This window comes from Athene cunicularia (genome assembly GCF_003259725.1).
Source record: "Athene cunicularia isolate RWA chromosome 7 unlocalized genomic scaffold, athCun1 chr7_part1, whole genome shotgun sequence".
Classification (NCBI taxonomy): domain Eukaryota; kingdom Metazoa; phylum Chordata; class Aves; order Strigiformes; family Strigidae; genus Athene; species Athene cunicularia.
The window spans coordinates 26,121,259-26,143,794 of NW_020799107.1; the positions used below are offsets into that span (position 1 = coordinate 26,121,259).

At 39.8% G+C, this 22,536-nt stretch overlaps 1 protein-coding gene across 1 annotated transcript in view; it reads right to left on the minus strand.

Moving 5' to 3' along the window:
• Positions 1 to 22,536, minus strand: part of ADCY5 (adenylate cyclase 5) — a 222,757-nt gene that overhangs the window by 76,767 nt on the left and 123,454 nt on the right. Inside the window, exons 2-3 of the mRNA XM_026852915.1 lie at positions 15,404 to 15,553; positions 9,061 to 9,182 (exon numbers count right to left, since the gene is read on the minus strand). Of these exons, the coding sequence (XP_026708716.1) occupies positions 9,061 to 9,182; positions 15,404 to 15,553 (272 nt within the window). The remainder of the gene's footprint in view (positions 1 to 9,060; positions 9,183 to 15,403; positions 15,554 to 22,536) is intronic.

The following is a 22,536-nucleotide window of genomic DNA, read 5'->3' on the forward strand; positions in this document are numbered from 1 at the left end:
TCTGGTCCGCACTCTTGTCACAGAGGTCTCATCTCCTTCATGGTCCACGATGTTACAAAGCATCATTTCTAATTGCTACTGCATTCAGCACTGATGTATAGGTCTGCCAGGCCTTGGAGATAAAAGAAATTAACTAGCTGTCAGAAGAAGGAGGTTGTCCTAGTAACCCCCTATTACCAACACATTCCCCACAATGAGTATGAAACGAACTCAGGTTATTATCAGACTCTGCAGAGAATCATGTTTAAAGTAAAAAAACCCACCCAAACCACCACCAACAAAAAAACCCCAAACAAATGAGCTGACATGGTGGATCTACAGTCTGTCACTACCATATACCTCTCCTCGAAAAATTCCCCACTGCCTCACACATACAACCTTCCTCTTTATGTGGGAGGGCAAGTTGTGCTTCCAGATGCTCTGCACACCTACTGATGGACAGATGATCTTACAACTGAACAAAGCCACAGTCATCCAGCCTTCTGCACGCCACTTACTGGGGAGATCTCTGCAACAGGAGGCTAGGAAAGAATATTTTGCTGATAGTGACACAAATCCAAGTTTCACAAGTGGTCACTGCACTAGGTTTTTGGGTTTGGGAGTCAGCTCTGTACACTGGAGTTGATGGAGCTGATTTCAAATCCTGATAATCTTCCTATATATTTAAGGGGTTCATTTATCAGTTTGGCTCAAATGGGGACATGGTTACTATTCAAGAACATCCTGAGAATTTTTCAGTGCCTCTGACAGCCTCAAATATTTGCCAAACACACAAACAGCAACCACAAAGATCTCTGCTGGCCATGGTATCAGCGAAAATAATACCTACATTCCAGTATCTTGTTTGCCTTTTAAAGTGTATCATGCATACACTTCTTTCCAGTTTTTGAAAACTATTTGCAAGCTTCCAAGTCCTCAGAACCTACATGGTCTGACAAAACTATTCCCACTATTTAAAACTGTGCATCTTTCGAGGGCTCTGTAACAGAAACACAAATGGATGCAGAAAAACCTCAATTTTCTAAAAAAGAGCACCTCTATGATTACACAAGACCAGCACCCTGCCAATGCTGTGTCTGTCATGAAATGAACTTAATCTCCTTGGTCTTTTGCCTCTTTTGCTGTTTTGTGCAGTCCTTTTGCTTCTTATTTCTGTTAGCTCTGTTTCTGAAGCGACCTGTTCTAAGCCTGGTTTCTTATAGAAACATCATTTATGGAATTATGCAGTCTGCACAATTAATACCAGCCTCTCCCTAACTTTTTAACCACTTAGTATTAAAAATTAATAAAAAAAAGAGGAAGTTTTAAAAAAAATGCCATGACTTTCAGTTACTGGAGGACATAGACTCAAGTTAGCAATACACTAACTTGATGCTAACTTGAGTCACAGGATACCAGATCACTTGAGAGCTCTTTTCCACTAATGGGTTTCAGCTTTTGTTTCTTCTTCATCATTTATCCAGTGTCAAAATTATATATAAACCAGTAAGAACAGATGCACAAATTAGCAACAATTGTTCAGGGACATAAATATGGTATAAGACATAAGAAGTTAATCCATCTCCATCCAAAACTGTGCCTCTGTTTTACAGCTTCTGTAAGAGGGTTTTAAATAGTTTTGCGAAGTTCAGTGCACTAGAGAATAGAAAGTTTAACAGATTTTTGCTTTTCAGTCATTATAGTCTAAGGAGGAAGCAAAAAAGGTAGGATGATTTTAACAAGAACCTCTTTAAATGTTACATAAACTCAATGTTCTTAAAACCATTTTGCATGTTAACTACATGACAAAGTAGTTTGTTAACTGAAATTTAACCAAGTCTTTTCAAGACGAAAGCAAGTCTGCACAAGCAAGTCTTTACAAAAGTAAAGTTTTGGTCAGAGAAGACTCAATTTTTCTTGTAAAGGTTACTCTAGAATAGACTGGGGGTGGATTAGCTCAATAAACATAATTTGATGTATTTTTTTACTATAAGTTTGATACATTTGTTTTTACTATCAGGTCAATCAGCAGTTAGACTTAGATTTTTTAAAAATTTAATTTATTTTTAGTACTATTGAAGAAAAAAGGGAATCCAAATAACCTTGATGAGTTAAAATACTGTTCTGTAAACTTCTGCAGGCACCTTCATTATTCTCTCTGAATTACTATTCACAGTATTTCATCATTGAAACATCTAACACTCTTCAATCCATCACCCTGTGAACTTCACAAACCCTTGTGTAAACTCAGAATAGCAGGGTGTGAATTATATATCACAGGCCCTTCCTAATTGCTGATGGCTTGCTGGTGGCTGCAGATCTGCAGTCACCTAGCATACTGCACTTCCAGGATGTTATCTTTATTACAACACACGTATTTAAGTAATGCAACCGGTGGGGTGCCTCGCAGCCATTTATTTATCTGTTTTGTTTTTCAGAGAGTACAAGGCTCTTTCATGCCCCTGAAGACACCAGGAGTTCCCAGTAGGGACCAAGATCACAACATATTCCCAGTTCAAAAAGAAAGATCTGCAGACAGTCAGATTAATACTTAAACAAGTTAGTATGTACTTGTTCTTCTCAAAGGGTGCTGTGTGCACACGCACAAAGAGGTACATTTGATAAAATATTTAAACCTGCCCTACTCTTTGGCTTTAAAGTTTTCAAGGCTGAACCATTGACACACATGTATTGAAAAGAGGGACTGATCCTGGGTTGAAACACTTCCTTTAACATTAACAGTCAGACTTATTGCACCGCTCTGATGCCAAGTTCAGGTGTAACAATGGCTGCAAAATAAGCAAATTCCTTTACACGTGGATTTTAGCTTGAATGCCTTTCTCCAAAAGACACTGATTTTTCCTCTCAAAAAGAACAAATTAGCTGGGAAGAGTCAAGTGATTAGTGGTACTAAGAGCAGAGTAATTCACCTTCACACATGGGTGAAACCTACTTCTATGTTTCCAGAAAATTATTGCTAACTTAAAAAAAAAAAAAAAATCTGTAAAATTAAAAAAACAAGATTCACTCCAGGTGGATACAGGTGAAGTTCCCAGGAGCTGGTTCTTGACAGGGAAGCAGAAGAGTTCCTGTGTAGGTAAAATTCACTGCTGTCATTTGGGGAAAGGTGTGGGAAGGTTGACTGTTTCCCTCCTACTTGCTTTTCTGAGCCTACAGCCTCAACCAGAAGTTATGGCAATTAAATGCAGGGGGCCCCTGAACCCACATGAAACCCACACAGTTTCCTGCAATCTACCTGAAAAAAATAACCTTCTACTGCTTGTGGGTATGCCTCGAATGAAGAAAAGGAGGCAGAAATCTTGCTAAGACTCGATGCTGAGAAGCAACCAACTGACCCATGAACACGTCTTGGGAGGAGACTGAAGCTCACGGACTGGCAGGGAGAGCAGTACTGGCTGGGGAAGCAAGACATGAATAAAAACCGAGCTTGGGCTTCCTCATGTTTAATGCTGCTCTTCCTCATCTTCAAACATCAATCATCAATTTTCATTCTGTCTCCCCGCAAAAAGGGGAGAAGACAAAGAAGGAGATGGATTATACAGTAAATATTACTGCTCTTGAGCTTTCCTGGCAATGTGGCCTTCCATAGAAATTAAAGCTACATAAACTTTGGCTGAGACAAGAGATTTGGGAAATCTTTGGAAATATCCATGGAAGAACTGTCAGAAATTTATACATGCCATAATGTCATTTTATTTATTAAAAATGGTAAAATTAAACTGGTCTGTGCATAGCTTCAATAGGGTCTCACGAAAAAGCGTGAAAACAGAATTGGGATGAGCTCCTGAACAAAATGAGCCCACTGGTGTAACTATCTCCAAAGGCAACCTGCTGTCTGACCTGGGTTTGGTAAAATATGCCTCATTATAAACCCATTTCTCATTTCAAAAGGCACTGTTAGCAAGCCAGAAAAAAACCCTGCCTATACTCACCAACAAGAATATACCACTAAGCAGCACATCGCTTTGGCAAGCCCTGGCACTAACATGTCCAGTTACAGCTATACCCTAGGAGCCCTCCTGCCAGCTGTGATCAGAGCTCCACCTTCCACTGCTGTTTATATTGCTAAGTCCTTTAACACCAAGAAACATTAAGACTGGATGTCCTGTGTGTGAGGACAGTGGGAGGAGGGAGGAAAAATATGATTGCTTAGTTGAAATTTTCACAAATTACATAGCACCTTGCAATCTAAGAACTCAACACACTTCATAAGCAACTAATTAAGAATCACAACGCCTATAAGGCAGAGAGGTTAAGTTGACTCGGCTGGTCTGAATATCCTGAAACTCAGCCAAAGTACAACTATTTGGTCATTTTTAGGGGGAGAATTTTTGCTGTTACAATGTAATTCAAACATAAAACTAGTTAAAAATGTTTTGCTTCTACAAAGCTGAAAGCAAATGGACTGTTTAATTTCTGAAAACGATTTAGTTCAAGTTGTCAAGATGTTTAAAAAAACTCCAAGATCAGGGTTAATATTTTTGAGTACATGATTCATAAGAATTATGTGATGGGGAGAAGAGAGGAAAGTGTCATTTTCATTGCGATTGGATGCCAGCCCTAAAATAAGCTTCTTGAAACAGTTCATCAAAGGAATTCAGTGACAAAGCCAAACTTTATCCCTTCATGGAGGGCTTCAAACCTCCTTTTATAGCACAGAGATTACTATATTTGGCCAAACCTAGATAACATTAAAGCCATTATCACTGCAACAAGATACTATAAATAGCAATAGTAATGTAAAACATTTAAAGTTCTGCCTGGGAAGCATGATAGATAAACAATATTATCTGTGCGTATTTTAGGGTTTGTCTATCAGACGTAATCTCATTCATGATAACATGAACCGATTTAGTTACATAATTCACCTTGTTGTTTACCCAAAATTACTTACATAGTCTTGGGAACTCCTTTCCTGGTTGCATTTGACAATAGACTTTATATTTAACCCACACATATGTGGGAAAGGTCAAATCACGCTCTGAGGTTCTGGATTTGTCAAAGTTAATTCTCATTCACTAAACCAGGATGGGAAAAGGTTTCATTCTCTGTTAGAAGGTTTTGTTCATTTGCATCAGAAAAGAGTGTATTAACCCCAAACTTTTTCCTCTTGGTTTTGTCATCACCCTAAATTCTTCAGAAGAACATAATCCTGAAACAAATTTTGCTGCCAAAAAAATCACAGGAAATTATATTTTCATTGTGGATAAATTAGTCTCTGAACTTTACTTTCCATAACAATAAGCAGGAGATTATGAACTCATTCACAGGAAGTCCCGATAAGGCTCTAAAAAGATTGCTTTTATCCATTCAGGTCAGAAAGACCACTGTATTTTGCATAAAAACACCATCTTTCCCCAAACAGAGCTAGCCTACCCTCTAAGCGAAGTGTAAGACAATAAGCAGTATGATGGCAGAACTGCCTCTTATTAAAGGATCGTGGCTATATTTTACAGACCTACTACTGGCACCTGAGGAAGGTGTCCTTTCTACATAGGTTTTAAATTGACGTCTTTATTCTTGAAAATAAAAAAGTAACCTTTTTTTTTAAAAAGAGTATGTAATCTAGTACCTAAAACTAAGCATATCACAGCAGAACTGGTCATTTAAAGACTTCTCAATTTAAAACAGAAACACCCCTCCCTCCACCTAAATTCACATAATTTTAGAATAACATTTTCTGCTGGTAGAGTGGTTTGGGTTTGTTTTTAATTAAAATTAGAGGTGGTCTCAAAAGCCCAGACCCAATAATCCCTGAAAATTAAAATGTTTCATCTTGTCTGGAACAGAATTTAGGAAAGCACTTCTCCCACACAAAATGTCAAACCAGGCTAATTGCACAAGGCTGTGCTTCTGCGTCTCCTGAGTTCAAGAAACCAAAGTTAAAACCAGCTGGATGGAAACCTCCAGTGTCAGTATTTCTATGTTGACTGTGAAATCAGTGAGCAACCTCACCCTGAAGATACAGTAATAACGAAGATCTTGGGCTCCAGGCATTAAGATGGCAACCAAACTTTTAAATCGATAGCTAATGAAAATTCTGATCCATTATATTTTCATTTATAATCTACCTTTTTAACAAAACTGGGAGAGTGGAAAAAGAGAATTGCTGGATATAGCTGATGGAGGAGGGAAACATGCACCTCTGTGCAGACACACAAACCTCCCCACTTCTACGAACTGCTGAGGAAATGCTCCCGCACATAAATCATCAACAGGAAGCCAGATTCAATGGCTGGGCACAGCACCCTTGCACCGACTTCACAGACTTCTCAATTGCCTTGACACAATAACCTTTAGCTCATAAAAACTTAAATCTTATGACATTTTTGAATAGTGACAAAAACAAAGCAAATTTGCTTGGAGCGTTCTCATCTCAAAAGCCTCCCCTTGAGCATTTCCCCATGAAAAGTGAAGAGCATGCTTGCTTTTATTTGGCCAGTTCATTAATCCACATCACTGAGATGCTACCCCCCACTGTGTGTTTCTGTGTGCACATAAACGCTTCAAAATCATCTGCAGTCATTCCCACCAGAGGTGGTTTCAGTGCACCCAGGCAAGAGCAAAGGCTCCATGCTGAACTCCTAGTGTGAAATGAATCATTTGTTCCAAATCATGTTTCCTTTTTTCAATATTCTTAGTTAGTTATTCATTTCCCTAAAGTACATGAAGATGAGATGTTCCTAAGTTACCTTCTGCTTGCTCTCAGTACATATACTATTATTCTTATTTCTTATCTACCTTTTCCAGCCTTTTCCATGACCTCAGAGGGCTTTCATTTAGGACCTTGTAGGCACAAAGTCGATACTTTGAGGAAGATACCATTTAAGTTGGTTTTGCTTGCAAGATCTTTTGAGACCTCAGCCTCCCTTTGCACTGGAGACAGTCAGCACCTGCAAGGGCTTGATTCCTACCACAAGGAACAAAGTTAAAATTACTTTTAGACTGCAGAAGATAATCTGTTATGGAAATGTTCATATTATTCGGTAAATACGCAAGATATGATAAATATTTGCAATCTTCCTGTTAGCTGTCCATGAGGACAGTCAAGGAACTGACTGATGCATAAAGCCAGTTATGTACACGTTTCACCTTTCGTGTTACTTCACAGCCATAACTGAAAATCATAGCAAACTGTTCTCTTGTTCTGTACTCTGGGTCATGCATCATTTTTGTTCCATCTTTTGAGATCTCCATGTTTCCATACCAGCCATTATCTTTGGGCTATTTTTTAACTATCATAATTGTTCTGTCAGATTACCCTCTCCCTTTAAAATTGTTCATTTGTAAATTTGGTTTATTATTGTTTGTTTAGTTTTTGTTTATTTAGTGATATAGTTAAAATTCCAAGTAAGTATCATCCTAAAGATGCACTGAACAACTTTCAAACCTGCAAATAATGACATATGGAAATGGATGCGAAAGACTATAATACCATACTGAATAGTTTCACGTCATATCTAACAAATTGCATTTAGTTTGAATGTCAAGCTGACCTTTGAGTACTGGAAAAAAGTAATTTCTCTATTAAGAAAATTCACAAATGGCATCTATCACAAGAAATTTACCCACCTTGAACAAGATCAGTGGAATTAAGGAAAATATGAATGTAAACACACAAAACTTAATCTAATCTATTGTAACACATGCTCTGCTGGGGCACTCCTGAGGGCCTCTTCCCCTCACCTTCATCACCATATGTATACTCCTTATTTTTCATCACTGAACTACTGTTGTCTTTGATATCTGATAATGTTTTTGCTTTCATTATTGCTAGTGGATCTTTATCTGTTTACTGAGTCACAACCAAAAATATGAAGGGCTGAACTGAACTCTACCCAAGCCAGCACATAGACTTGCCCTGATTTCAGTGAGTTTATCAGACTCGAAATTCAACACTGGGCAACCTCCTCCCAATTTTCTGCTTGTATGTTATGTCTACCCACTACCCTCAATGCTAAGGAAATGTCTTCAAATGCTTCAGAATTTCATGTGTATTTTACCACATCAATTATTGGAGATCATGAAGGGCACAGTATATTAGAAATGTAAGAAATCCACTTTTATCTGCACCAAGTATCAGAAAATATAATCACCAACATACTTAAAGCTACCTAAGAGAGAAGGCTATGCAAGCAGTTTACAGGAAAACCTCTTGTTGGAAGCGGAGATGAAGAGTGGAAGAAGAGCATCTCTCTGTCCCCAGTCCCTGTGTCTCATTTGAAGTATTTATAGACTACAGAGCTGTTACACAGTTGCAGGAGCTGGCTTAACAGAGACATAACAGATCCCCAAAGAGATCAGGTGCAACAGCAGAGGTAAAATCAAGACTAAGTTAAACTTAACATTGTAACTGTAGTCCATAAAGATACCAAGCAACTAAAGAATTACATTACTGTGTCTTCCCTGAGAAGCGGACAGTGGGAACCTGGTGATGTTCAGAAGCTCACGTGGCTGGAGTACACCAGCAAAACAGACTGGGTTTGATTTTGCATGACTTGCCAGAGATTAGATATCAATTTTTTCTGCTCTTACAAGTAGACCAAGGAGCAACGCATTGCTGGGTGACTGAGCAGATGCCAAGGCTGTCACTAATGGACCCTAATGCAATTCCAATCTGGCAGAGACCGCTCCAGGTGATCTCAGCCTCAGCTGGGCTCTGCAATTCACCTCACAGAAAGCACTGCCAATTTTTAACTTGCATGCCATTGTGGCTTATCAGAAGGGTCCTTGTAACGTCAAAAAATAACTAAACCCAAGTATATCACCTTCTCAAACCCACCTAGACTGACTCTAGGAAAGGAGAGAGGAAAAAAAAAAAACCAATCTAAGGAAAGAGATCAGCTAATGTTGCTTCTCAAAGGAAGGTGTTGCAGGAATGTGGCAATCCTCCTCCCATCCTATAAACAAATTTTCAAAAGTCAACTGGTGACACTTTAGAGTCTTTATACTTATTTTGGATTATGTGTTGCGATCTCACCTTCACCCCTGGGTGTTAAGTGCCAAGCAGTGGGAGGGTCCCTCCTCCCCAGCAGCTGAGAGACAGGCTGCTGTTCTTACCTGACGTTGTCATGCTTCTGGATGTAGATCTTATGAAACATCATATCTTCCTGTTTGGCATTAATGTCAGCTTTCATCTCCATGGCAACATGTCGAGGAAGTACAGAGAGCAGGAGACGCTCCTGTGGAGTCAGACAGATGAACCAATTAAAACACCTGCTGCCCAGTTAACAAACACACTTTGTTCCTTACTGGGGAGAAATGAGTCATCAGTTTGGTGAGAGAGGAGTACAACCAAGTGAAATGGTCTCCATAAACCCAGCAGTGGATTCCCTAACAAGCCATATGCAATTCTGTCCCAATCCCACAATAAGAATTCAATGATTTTGGAAGAAGATACGATTTTTCATCCCAGCTGCACTGGGCTTGATTCATGGCTGTCAATTCTTGCAAATGAAGGAGCCATGCAACTCAGAAAGTGTCTGTGCACCACTCTTGGACGGATTCTGATAAATGATACTGTCTGACCTCCCACACAGTCTCTCCACACCACCATGAAGTCCTCCTTCACATAACACCAGAGGACTGATACCCCAACACCCTTGGGCAACATTTAAAATTCCTTCCTTTCCTATCTAATCATCTAAGCACATTACTCTGACAGGCACAAACCTGTTCTTAGCAGCTAAAAAGTCAACAGGAATGTCCTGATAAAACTAGCATGAAAAGTGATACTGACTATACAATGCATTATTATACTTCTACACTCAAAACCGCTGTTAGTGCCCAACTGCATGAAGGCCTGTAAACCCACCCACTCACCTACTAGAATATTTTCAATAACCACCTCTGTCATCAACAATTTGCAGCTCTCCACCCTCACTTGGCACTTTTATTTACTGATAACAGCTTTAAGTGTGACTATCATAACGTTATTTTGTAAGCTGTTCCATATATAGTTTTGCATGCTAGGCAAGAATTAGTTACATGACAAAATGATGACTTTCTGGTAATTTTCCTAAAAACTCACACAAAATCTGTGCTTGTTATTATTCTAAATTTGGTGGCAATTCCATACAGAGGCTATAGAATTGAAGTCTGCAGGTAACATGCCCCAGGGATGCATTTGTGTATTTCACAAATCACACCTGAGAAATTCTGCCCAGACCTTCATTTGATTCCCACTCGCACCCCCCGCAGTCCAAAAGAAGTTTTTGCTACGGCTGAAGAAGGTGGGGAGTATCTCCTTCGTGATCAGCTCCGCTGTGGTCCAACCTGCAGGCAATGCTCTGGAATAGCTGAAGAACCCCAAAAGCTTGCGCTGCTCTTGTCTTTATTTTTCGTTACCTGCAGTGAGCAGAGGGAAGGGCCGTCCTTCCTGAGGACACAGACACAATGTGGCATGAACGAAGGTCCCTAACCTTATCTAACAGCTCATTAATTCTCAACAACACAGGGAACAGTAGGGCTCAAACGCAGCTCTGACTCAGAGGGGTCAGCAATTCTGTACTAATTACTCAACTCACCAAGCCTCTTGCCTGTACTTCAGCTATAGGCACATTCCTGGTTTTTAATTCCTAGTTTTAACTGAAAGTTCCCCATTTATTTCTTCCCCTAAGGAGAGCAAGTAACTTTGGGGGAACCAGAGGAAGATGAATTCACTGGAAATGTGCTCAGCATGCACTGAGACATTTTATAGTGTGTGGCACTACCCAGTATTTCCTTCTTTTTCCCTTCAATGTGTACCTTAAAGAGATTGATTCTTGCCTCCAGTCTCTGAAGAGGTAGTAATAACACAAAGAAGATGTGTTGGATGGATTTCTATCTCCTCTGCTCAAAACTGCAGCAGTTCTGACAAGATACTTGTTTTTTCAAGTACTCTCACCTTCACTAGCATACTGCAGGTGCTAACAGTTACATATCCACATTTCTTTTAAAAAAAAGATCATGATTCATGAACGTGTCCTCAGGCTTCTGTCAGCTATTAGTGTACTCCTTGAGCACAAAAGCACAACACATTTGTATGCTTTCCAGAGTAACTGGTGTATATGCTGTTGTCATTTGCATATTATAATAAGCATCCTTGAATGTGTGAAAGCTGCTATTTTATGTGCGATTTTACACATATTCTAAATAACCAAAAGCTTAATGGGAGGTTCAGGGGCACCCACAGGTTTGGAACACTCCCTGTAGGCGCACAAGCGTGGAGGGATTTTTTTTTTGGTACTTATTTGCAAAATAGGGACACATTCAGGGAACTGAGTTTATCTTACTAGTACTTCAAGAGACTTTCGCATACATAACTACACACATAACTACCCCTACTCTTCCTGACACCACAGGCACTTTCTAGATTAAATTGCCAATGGCAACTGACGCCATCTATCCGGACTTGTGCAAAACATTTGACACTGTCCTGTAAAACATCCTTGTCTCTAAATTGGAGACATGGATTTGACAGATGGACAAGGAATTGGTTGGATGGTCGCACTCAAGGAGTTGTGGTCAACAGCTTGATGTCCAAGTGAAGACCAGTGATGATTGGTGTTCTGCAGGGGTTCGTGTTGGGACCAGCGCTGTTTAACATCTTTGTTGGTGACATGGACAGTGGGAATGAGGGCACCTTCAGCCAGTTTGCCAACGACAGTGAGCTGAGTGGTGTGGCTGACATGCTGGAGGGAAGGGATGGCATCCAGAGGGACCTGGACAGGCTGGAGAAGTTGGCCCACACAAACCTCATGATGTTCAACAAGGCCAAGTGCAAGGTCCTGCCCATGGGTCAGGGCAATCCCAAGCACAAATACAGGCTGGGGGATGAGGGGATTGAGAGCAGCCCTCTGGAGATGGACTTGGGGGTACTAGTGAATGGAAAACTGACTGTGAGCCAGCAATGTACGCTCACAGCACAGAAAGCCAACCGTGTCCTGGGCTGCATCAAGAGCAGTGTGGGCAGGATGTTGAGGGAGGGGATTCTCCCCCTCTACTCCACTCTTGTGAGACCCCACCTGCAGTGCTGTGTCCAGCTCCGGGGCCCCCAATATAAGAAGGACACAGACCTGCTCGAGCAGGTCCAGAGGTCTCGAAGGTGATCAGGGGCTGGAGCAGCTCCCTTATGAGGGCAGGCTGAGAGAGTTGGGGTTGTTCAGCCTGGAGAAGAGAAGGCTCTGGGGAGACTTTCTAGGAGCCTTCCAGTACTTCAAGGGGCTACAGGAAAAAGGAGGAGGGACTTTTTATCAGGAAGTGTAGGGATAGGACAAGAGTAAGGGTTTTAAACTGCCATCTAATCTAAATCTACCCTCTTTAAGGAAGAAATTCTTCCCTGTGAGGGTTGTGAGGCCCTGGCACAGGTTGTCCAGAGAAGCTGTGGCTGCCCCCTCCCTGGCAGTGTTCAAGGCCAGGTTGGACGGGGCTTTGAGCAACCTGGGCTAGTGGAAGGTGTCCCTGCCCATGGCAGGGGGTTGGAACTGGATGATCTTTAACGTCCCTTCCAACCCAAACCATTCTATAATGATTCTGTGATTTTCAAGACACTTGAGATCTCCAGGAGATGAACTAGCACTGCTCTGAACTATCACCAATCAGGGAATAAGACAGGTTTATGAAGTGAAACAAATATTTGTAGCACAACATCCCTTCATAGAGCAACTTATTAGGAAGTTGAGCAATGTTGCAGAGTTGAGCATTATCTTTATTCTGTTTGTTGGGAGCAACACGATCACTGAAAACAAGCTCTGAAACTAACAGGAGGAGGCTGTAAGAAGTGCCTTTGTAAAGCACAAGCCATGTTAAAAGACAAAATCCCTGTTTTATTTCAAATAGAGCAAAGTAATTAAAGTCTCCACTAGAGTACAATTTTCATTTTGCTATAATAACTAGAAAGTACTGCAGCCCTCACTGTAAAAATCACTTATGCATCAGCAAGGTGACTGGGACTGCTGTTTTACAAGTATAACAAGGCAGCATTCTGACCTGATAAAAAAAGCAAATTCATATGTAATTCCCACTTCAAAATAAGATGCAAATATAGTTCCACTGAATTATACATTAAACAAACGCATCCCAAGGAGCACTAGCCTCTAGAATAGGCATAGATGAAAGAGTACAATACAGATCTACGCTGTTTACATACATACACATAGATATATGTATACGTGGGCACACACATCCCTGTGACGACTCTTTACTACATAGGAATTTTAACTATTTATGTCATCCTCTCCCAAGATGACCTCAAAGCACTACAAATATTTAATGTCTTATGACTATCCATTTGTCCTCAGGTTTAATAACACTTATTTTTCACTACAAGTTAAATGATGAGGAGATGAAAAAGAGAAGGAGAGAAAAAGTTTTCAAAGACAAAAGACATGCAACGCTAGAAGTAAAACTCTGCAGTCCCGGTAACCCATATCTTAGTCAAATCCCAAGTATTTGCTCACTACAGATTGTGGAGAACACCTATTTTTTTCATCCAAGAGTATTTTATTCTGGGCAAGCAACACTGATTCCTGTTATGGCTCCATCTTAGGTTATCTCAAATGACAAAATCACAAAAAGCCTCTCTTCTGCATTGGACATTCTGGATTTTTATTTACTTTCTTGCTAATCTTGGGTGCTGATATATGCTGAATAAAAGAAAATACACATTCCTTTGCCTGAGATAATCTGCCTGCCTTTAATAGAGAACAGCACACAGGAGCACCATCAGATCTTCAGAAACACCCAAGCAACAATAACAGTGTTGGGCTGTGCAGTTGTCTTTCTCTCCACCCCTGTTTGGAGACTGGCCTGCTGTCACCTCAAGATTGTCTCAATGCATTATGCATAGGGATGCATCTGAACTGAACCTGGAGTTCAGTGTTGGTGCAGGCTGTAGCAGCAAATAATCATATTAGGAGTCCCCAGCTGCCAGGACCCACAGCTACTGCTGGAAGTACTGGAGGGTACTAAGTGACTGGCTTTGACCCATGTTTTTCTGATGTCCCAGCTTTCTTCTCTACGGTATAGTACTTTCTGGGGATGGTTAGAAGAAAAAGACATAAAGATAGGGCATTTGTCAGGGTTTTTTTCACTAACTATTTCTGACACAGAAGCTCCTAAATCCAGAACAGCACAAGCATTTGAGCCATGCTGCTAAGGCAGTCTCTCAGCAGAGAGGACAGAGCTGTAATCAGTAAGTAAAATGGGGCACTATCTTGGCTCAATCCTTTTCTTCATTTCAAGGTGTGGAAGGAGGAGTGGCTGCTCATTTCATCTTTCTGAGACTACATTCGTTACAAAGGAAAAAGGAGCCTTGAGCGTGAATCTCATTTTCATATATATACACTATCAAAATAAAGCATGCATACACGTTATTTCACAGTAAGGGTTAAACAGCAAGTATGTCAGCCAGAAGTACCTCACGAAACACTGCCAAAAGACAAATCCATAGATGCAGATGGGCTTAGACATGAGGGAAAATTAAGCTGTGTTACCACAGAGATGCAAAAACACTCCAGCTGATTCATTCCCCTGACCTCTTCCTCAAACCCACAACCAAGCTCTGAGGTATCTCCCAAGGGAAGAGTGGAAGCCCTGTTTCATGATTCACTTAAAATTGGACTGGACAGACCACTATGAGATGTACTGCCGGCAGACATGTGTGTTACCAAGGGAATAACCAAGGTGCCCCAAAAGGTCTTTTGTATCTAATTCTGAGGACACAAGAGATTTGTTGCAAGAGAACCCACAAATTAATTAGGGGAGTGGATACATTCAGTACCCTTGATGACTAGGCTATGCTGACAGCAACAGGTCTTTTTATACCAAACAAAATGGAAGTTGGTGATGAATTTTACTTTTTGAACACATACAATTCACTTGAGGCCTATGAGGTATACAGAGGTGTGCAGGCAGGTGGGTAACTTTGGGGCAGGTAGGAACAGAACTTTCTTTGGACCCATCAAGGGACAGTATGTTCTGTGGACCAATTTTTACCTTTCATATCTGAAACCTGCCTTACAGATACCTGTAGGCAGTGGCTTTGCTGACAAACACACCATGCTTTGACCTTACAAAGAAGGTCAATCTGTAGCCTTGTGTTGCATCTGTATTCAACACATGGCTTCAATGATGGGTGCAAATAAACTATGTAGACTTTCTGCATACTGTGCAATTTTAATCTGCAGATCATAGACCACAGGGTTTGTTGATGTCTGCGGAGAGGTCCATCAGGATATTAGGGAAGAAATACTCCCCTAAGCACTCTTTCAAACCTTGACAATTCCTGCCCTCTACCATCAGCCCATTCTTGCTCGAATTAGTCAGGAAGCAAGAGGCCAGCATTAACCCATCCTACAGGAACAATCTGCATGTTAATTCTGCTTCAGCAATTTAATTTTTTATTTTCCACTGTTGCTCTTACCTGCTGCTGGTTCTCCCTTTGAGAATGCAGCCTGGCTTGTATGCATTCCCTGGTCTCCTGGAAAGCCTGTCTTTGGGACACTTCTGCTGGGTAGTGGGTACACACGCCTACAATGTTTGTACAGGAGAAGATGAGAACATTGGAGACCAGCTGCAACAAAAGAAAAAAAAGAAAAAAAGAGAAAAATACTTGGTTATACTTTGGAAACCTGCCATCAGTAACAAAGCACCAGCCAGAAACCAGCCCCTTCCACAACTCCTTAATCCAAGCCACACTTAAACCTCAAGATCTTAATTCCAGTGTATTTTATCTCTCTAGTATTTAAAACATAAAACCTCCATATATGGCCTCAAATATATGTTTTTAATACTTTGTATTGCTTCACTGGTAAAAAATACAATTCCACTGTAATTCTGTAATCTTGTTTGTTAATCCAGTATCTTGGAACTACTGTGACAAAAATGTATCTAAAAATGCATCATTGCTCTGTCAGCTAACAGTCAGCAGACAGATCTGACAGAGGAACATAAATATTTCCATGTTTGTGTACCTACATATGTGGCTTGAAAACATCAAAGATATCTTAAACCATTATTTTCAAATAGTGATTAAAACACTGAAGGGATAATGTTGGTATTCACTATTCACAAGGTTTAAAAGCAACTGAAATAGTTTTTTAAATCTAGCTCCAACTCAGGATTTTAGTTACTAGATGTAAAAAAAAAACCCCACCTTTTTTTACATTTCTGTGAACATGACTACAGAAAGAGTTGTTAAGTCTGAAGCGTATTTGGACTGGACAAGCACAAAGAAAAAGCTACATTGCTCTTCTGCTTCCCTGTGGGGTTATGTTTTGTAAGGAAGCAGTCACATAACTTTTGCTGAAAACTAGTGTTGCGATCCCTTATTTCTTAACTATTCTTTTAATAAAAAGGGGAAAAAAAAAGTCCATTCTCATTGGTGGCATTTGGTTCATGCAAAATGCTCAAAACCACTTCTGATGGTATCATATAAACATTTCCCTTGACAGAGATCAGTCACAGTATAACTTTGGGAGTTGCACAAGCTGTGCTGGACCTTCCTTTGAGGTCAGACTTATTCGAAACTCCTCTCATCTCTTCTAGGACGAAAGACTGTTAAACCTGCAAGATTCTTAAAAATGGGGATCTTTGGTCTACTCCCTAATGAGTCCAAATGTACTCCTCATATTTATTACTTTTTTACTGCAGAACAAACCCAGTAATTTCCAGATCAGCCCATTCACTGAAAATACGGGGCCCAGCTCTGAAGGGTGGGAGGGGTGCAGGGCACCCCTCAAGCCCTGAGCTCCCAGGGGGTGCTCAGGACTCCCCATATCAACGTGGTCACTGTGCAGGAGAGAGGAGCTGCCCTCATGTCACATGGACCTACATCCTGATGAGTAACAACCCCTCAGAGAAACCCCACTGGGATTACTCTTCTACTACATCCATGCACTAAGGACAGCAACAATTATTTTATTAACAACTCTGCCTTGAAACAGGATTTAGGCAGAAAAACCTCATCTTTCAGCTCAAAATAAGCAACACCTTAAGCTACAGCCAGCTGGGGGACTTCTCTCTGTGGATGGCTGCCAAGAGATGGCAACACTCCAACTTCTCAAGCCCCTGCACCAAAGTGCTGCATTTTGGGCTACGACCCCGCAGTGAATTCTCACTCTTATGTATCATACTACAATACAATACCCTAAAGATTATAGATACCCACTGGGGATTATCATCAATGCCAGATATATGTATTTGCAGATAACTGGTTCCAAGGGGGAAACTATTCTCATTCCCTACAAATTGCTCACTCCATCCAAAGAGTCCACACTTCGGACAGAGATAAGCCCTGATCCTAAACTCACACATTCCTTTCACAATTATATTTGCGTTCATCTCTTTCTAAGGCTGGTTGGATCCTGCCAGATCCAAGGTCCTCTATCTCTCCCCAAAGCTGATCAGACACTGGCCAACTTCTACCCAGATCCTGCCTGGTTATCCTAACCCAGTGCTCATCCAATAGGCATTTGACTTTTTTTTTTTTTTTTCTAATAATGATAATTTTTAAGGATGAAACACACCGCACACACACACACACCCTGCAGAAAAATCCACAAGTGCTTACTATAGTAAAGAAACAACTTAAAAAGAGAGCAGAAATAGTTTTCTTACGAATTACTCAGATTCCTGCTCCATGGCTGCACTGACTGTGACTCCCAGCCTGTGAACACCACTTGTACAAGTTCAATACAGTTACTATGAGCTCAAAGGGGTTAACACTAAACAGCATCTTTTGCATAGCCTGATTACAGCAAGACTCCTAAATCCTCTCTGTTGGAGCTATTCAGTTGCGTGGTAAGAGGAAAATTTGTCAGGACATATAAAAGAGCACAAGCATGCATTGTATATCTTGAGATGGATAAAACTGAGAGAACATATTTTAAGGAAATATGCAATTTTATTTTTTTAATCCCAAGACTCTGAGACTTCATTTCACTTTCAGTCAACAGTTCAAGCCCAAAACAAACTCCCCAAAACAGTGACTCAACTCTTGCACCAAGAACAGGAGACAACATGTTCTTTAGATGGCAGGGAACATATGAGGAGTTAACCGATCAGAAACACCTCAGTCCTCAAAACAAGCTCTTTTTGGGTATATCTCAGTGCCAGCAGAAAGTCCCCCCAGTGGGGCCCATCCATGAAGTACCACTGTCGTGATGATGCCTTAAATAGCCAGGCTGCAAGGTTCAAGGCATATGATTCATATTACGCACGGACACCAACATTGTCAAAGGGGAATTCAAGAAACATAATCAGACTTCACATTATTGATAATGTTTGTGGAACACAAAGCAATTTAACTTTTCAGCACTTACTGACGTCATTTTACACAAACCCAGGGGACTTCAGACTGATTTACAATGCAGACTCAGATGACCATGCTTCAACAACTAGGAATAAAAACTATACTGCAATGTAATTTTTAAGTATCAGGGGACAGACATCTGTATTTATTCTGTTAAGCAGAAACTCATTTAATTCACAGTGTGTCATCTTTGCAACACCATGAAACATAAGGGGAGAAATTACAGTGTAATATTGAAAGTATCAAAGATCTGCAGAGATTTAAAACAGAAGCTCCTACTATTTGCAGCAATACTTGTTATGTGAGCAAAAGCATTTTGTTCAGTATCTGTTCAATTATTTTTTTCACAGGTGTTTTAAAATATATTAAAAGGGAAAAAAAAAGAGAAAAAAAGCTCTAATCTAATTTTTTTTTCACAGTTCTCTGTCTTAATAAAATAAATTTATATCCTGTTGCCCAAATGGTACTACTTGCTTATCAGCTTCCTTGCCATTTCGCTATGGTAACAAGCTTCAGTCCCAGGAGGAAAGAGATAATGTAGATATTAAAAAACTGATTCCCTAAACTCCATGTCCTGAGAAGTAAAAACATATTATGGCAACTATTTCAGACAATCTGTGCTTGAAGAGCTGTTCAAGGCAATGGGAAGATAGAGTTGTCTGTTTTGTAGTCGATTTCCTTCCCCCGCCTAGCTAGGGATTTAGACTAAGAAGATTCCTACCCTTCTGATTTTGGAAACTAATAGTTTATAAAAGACTATTTCACTTACATATAACTCCTAGGTATTAAACTTGCCTGCAATATTGCCATATTTGAGTATTTAATAAACTAATATGTTTACTCTTAAAGCATCTGTATGTGGCAGAGAAATGGTATTATCCTGATGTCAGGAGGCAGAGTTCTTTAAAGGTAATTCAGTACCAAAGAAAAAGCTATGTACTATGAGAAGTTTTCAAAAACCACCGCAACTTCTTAGGTCTACTGAAATAATAGATCACTCAATCTCAAACAAAACAGACCAGACAGTTTCCAGTCACTTTGATTTCACTGAACAGAGCACTGCAATGCTTTTGTTGAATCTCTTGCAGGAAACTGTTTTCAGTATTTTTCCCCTTGGTGACTGAAGGAAAAAAAGAGAGATGGAAACAGTTTAGTTCCACGTATTCTAGGGGTTATGAAAACCTCATATTACAAAATCAAAATCAAGAGCTAATTTTGGCCTGACACTATTGTTACAAAATTGATGTTTTGGGCGTTTCGGTCCAGGCTGAGGAAGACCCGGGATGGCCAGGGGGTGGCCTCCAGACCACCCCACGCTGAAAAAAGTACCAGCTTGCATTAATATTGCTACACTTCTCCCTGCTGTGTTTCTATTCGATTATTCTTCAAACACCAGATGCTATTCAATATGTAATTAAGAGACAACATGCTTAAGAGGGATAGCATCCAGATAAATTTAGTTAGTTCCCTACCTCTGCCAGAGCAAACAAGGATGGCCACTGACATGAGAAGGTGGGCCATATTCCCTGGAACAGCACCGCTTATTATAAAAAACACAGCTTCTGTTTATTGCCAAGTTGTTCTGCTTTGGTCCACTTCTCTTGCAGAGGCTCAGCATTATTTCTGTTCTGTGATCACAGCACTAGGCTATTCTCTGTTCATTTCCAACACCACTAATCATTATTTTGGTTTTCTATTTATTTTTCTTTAAAATCAAAATATTGTTTTGAGATTTTCATAAAGTCCCATTTTGAAAACAACTACATTTTAAGCTTTTACTGTGGGACAGTAAAACTTGCAAGAAGAAGGAAAGCACATATATGGAGATTAAAAAGCCCTGCAAAACAATCTAGAGCCAACAACAAACTACATATCCCTTCTTTCCAGAGTGTGACACTGCTCTGCTTCTGCTTTCCAGCTTTCATGATACTCATCCAGTAGTAAACTGTTTGTTAAATAATTATCAGTGCAACAGCTAGGTTAAGAGCAGGTAACAACTGAGTTTCTAGACTACATTTCATAGTGGTTGTATCCTGAATTGTCAAATTGGTCCAATTACTAGTTGCAGGGGCAGACACTGAAATTAGCTTTATTTTTGAGAGTTCCTCTTTTTTTTTGACTGTGAAAATATTTTACAAAATCTTTAATACTTATCTGAAATAATGTAAGAACAAAAATACGATAGACTACAAAAGCTCAACTATCCAAGATATTTCTACAGCACCTCTGTGTGCAATCTTGAATTGAAAGTAGGGATAAATTCTGAAGATAGAAAGCAGAAACATTGTGAAAAAATGTTGTTGTTATAAGGTATAGCTGTTTTTTAAGCACTTTCCCTGAACAGCAATTAACCCTCTATTGCCTCTTTATGTACTACTATCTAATAAAAAAATTGGAGCAGCTACAGCGCCAAAGGCATAATGAAAATTAAAACGAAAGACAACATCAGCTGGCTTCAAGATCAAATTACTCATGTATTTGTGCTGTATATATAATAACAACTTTCATTTCCCAGAGCTACATCCAACAGAGTACCAAAATAGTGAAAACTTGTAGATTCTGCTAGAAAGATAATGAAATTGTTAAAGTCATATGGTCTTCTCCTAGTGTTTGGCCAGTAAAGAACAGGATAAGTACTAGCGAACAAATCAGGAGTTCTTTATTTTAAATGTGACAAGTACTTTTACTGAGTACCTGAACTGCAACAACAAAAGACTACATCAATACACCAAAGTCTAAGAACGAATTTTCTGAAGTTGCTGTATGGTGCCTTCCCTCTCTTGTTCTACTGTTTCTGTGCAGCAACCACTTGGATCTCATGAAGAACACAAAACTGGATACAGCCACGATCTTCCAAAGGCTTCTCTAAGTGCACTTTATGCACACAAGCAGTGCTACTGAAGCCAGCTCAAAGTTTAAATGCTTCCCTAAGTCATAGTAAAATTTAACTATCCCAAAGAAGCACAACTTATCAGTGATGCTCTAGATACGCAGTTGCCATTGAGAACAAACAATTTTTTGCAGAAATACTTCTGAAACTTTTTTGCATATGCCTTCTATTTGGGAAGCCCACAAGGAGCAAAAGCTGCCTACTGTAATCTTTCAGCTAGATTCTCTATTCAGCATAAAGTTACTTGTTGAGAGCGGAGCAGTAGTATTTTGCTGAAAACACTAAAAAAAACATTATGCCACTTCTGAATGTCTCTGTTCAAGAATTATAGTCAAGAAAAACATTACACTGAAGCTATCCATTCTGTGTATTTCAGTGACCACTTTGTATTTCCAGCCCCAGCATATGATTTCTTAGATGTGATGCTCTGTTCTCCCAGGGGAAAGCCAAACAAGTACTTTTCTCCACATAAGTTCACTCTTCCCTCAGAATAAAAACTTATTATTTAATTTACCTTTTAAATACATAGTTGCAGTTAGAGACATAATACACTACACTCTTCATCCAGAGCAAACAAATTTTTAAAATTAAGGTTTGTTTTTTTTTTTTCCTAATTTTTCCTGTTGTTTCATATGACTTCAAAATGTTTGGTGCTGCTTTCTTAATTTTAATGCTTCACATCTTCTTTTACAATGTTTTAGTTTATTTACTGATTGTTCTAATGGAAAAACCTTCCGTGCATTCTTTCCTACTGATATTCTTACTGTCATACAGAATACAGTATTTATGATTTGACTTTTACAATAATAAAACTTGTAAATTCCAATTTTATTAAAGAACAAAACACTACCATTACAGAAGTATTTTAGTAAGCATCTCAAGAGGAAGCATTCCTACAAACTGATAAATTCTACTTCCTATTACTGTTTTGTTAATTAATTTTTCTGCTGGGATTTCAGTAAAATCCTATTTTCTTTGGTTACTGAGTTAAGGTTAAGAAGAGGAGAATATACTGTCCTGATCAAATCTTGGCCTAACACCAACTAAAAGAAGTAATTCTGTGCCTAAATTTTCCTGGAACTCCATCATGATCCCAGCAAAGCATCCTCTGTATGGTGGTCATGCCTGGTGGGGAGGAAGTGCTGCCCTTTGCTAGCACAAAAATAGCAGGGGAAAAGATTCCCAGGTCCTATCGTCCATCCCTCAATGAATCTCCGTGGCAACCAAGTTTCTGTGCACCTTCACACTTAATATACTTTATGAGCTCTGAATCAGCACTGGTTTTCATGCGAGGATCCTCAATGGTAAACTGGATGAAGCAAGCTGACAGCCCACGGCTAAGCAGGAGAGACAA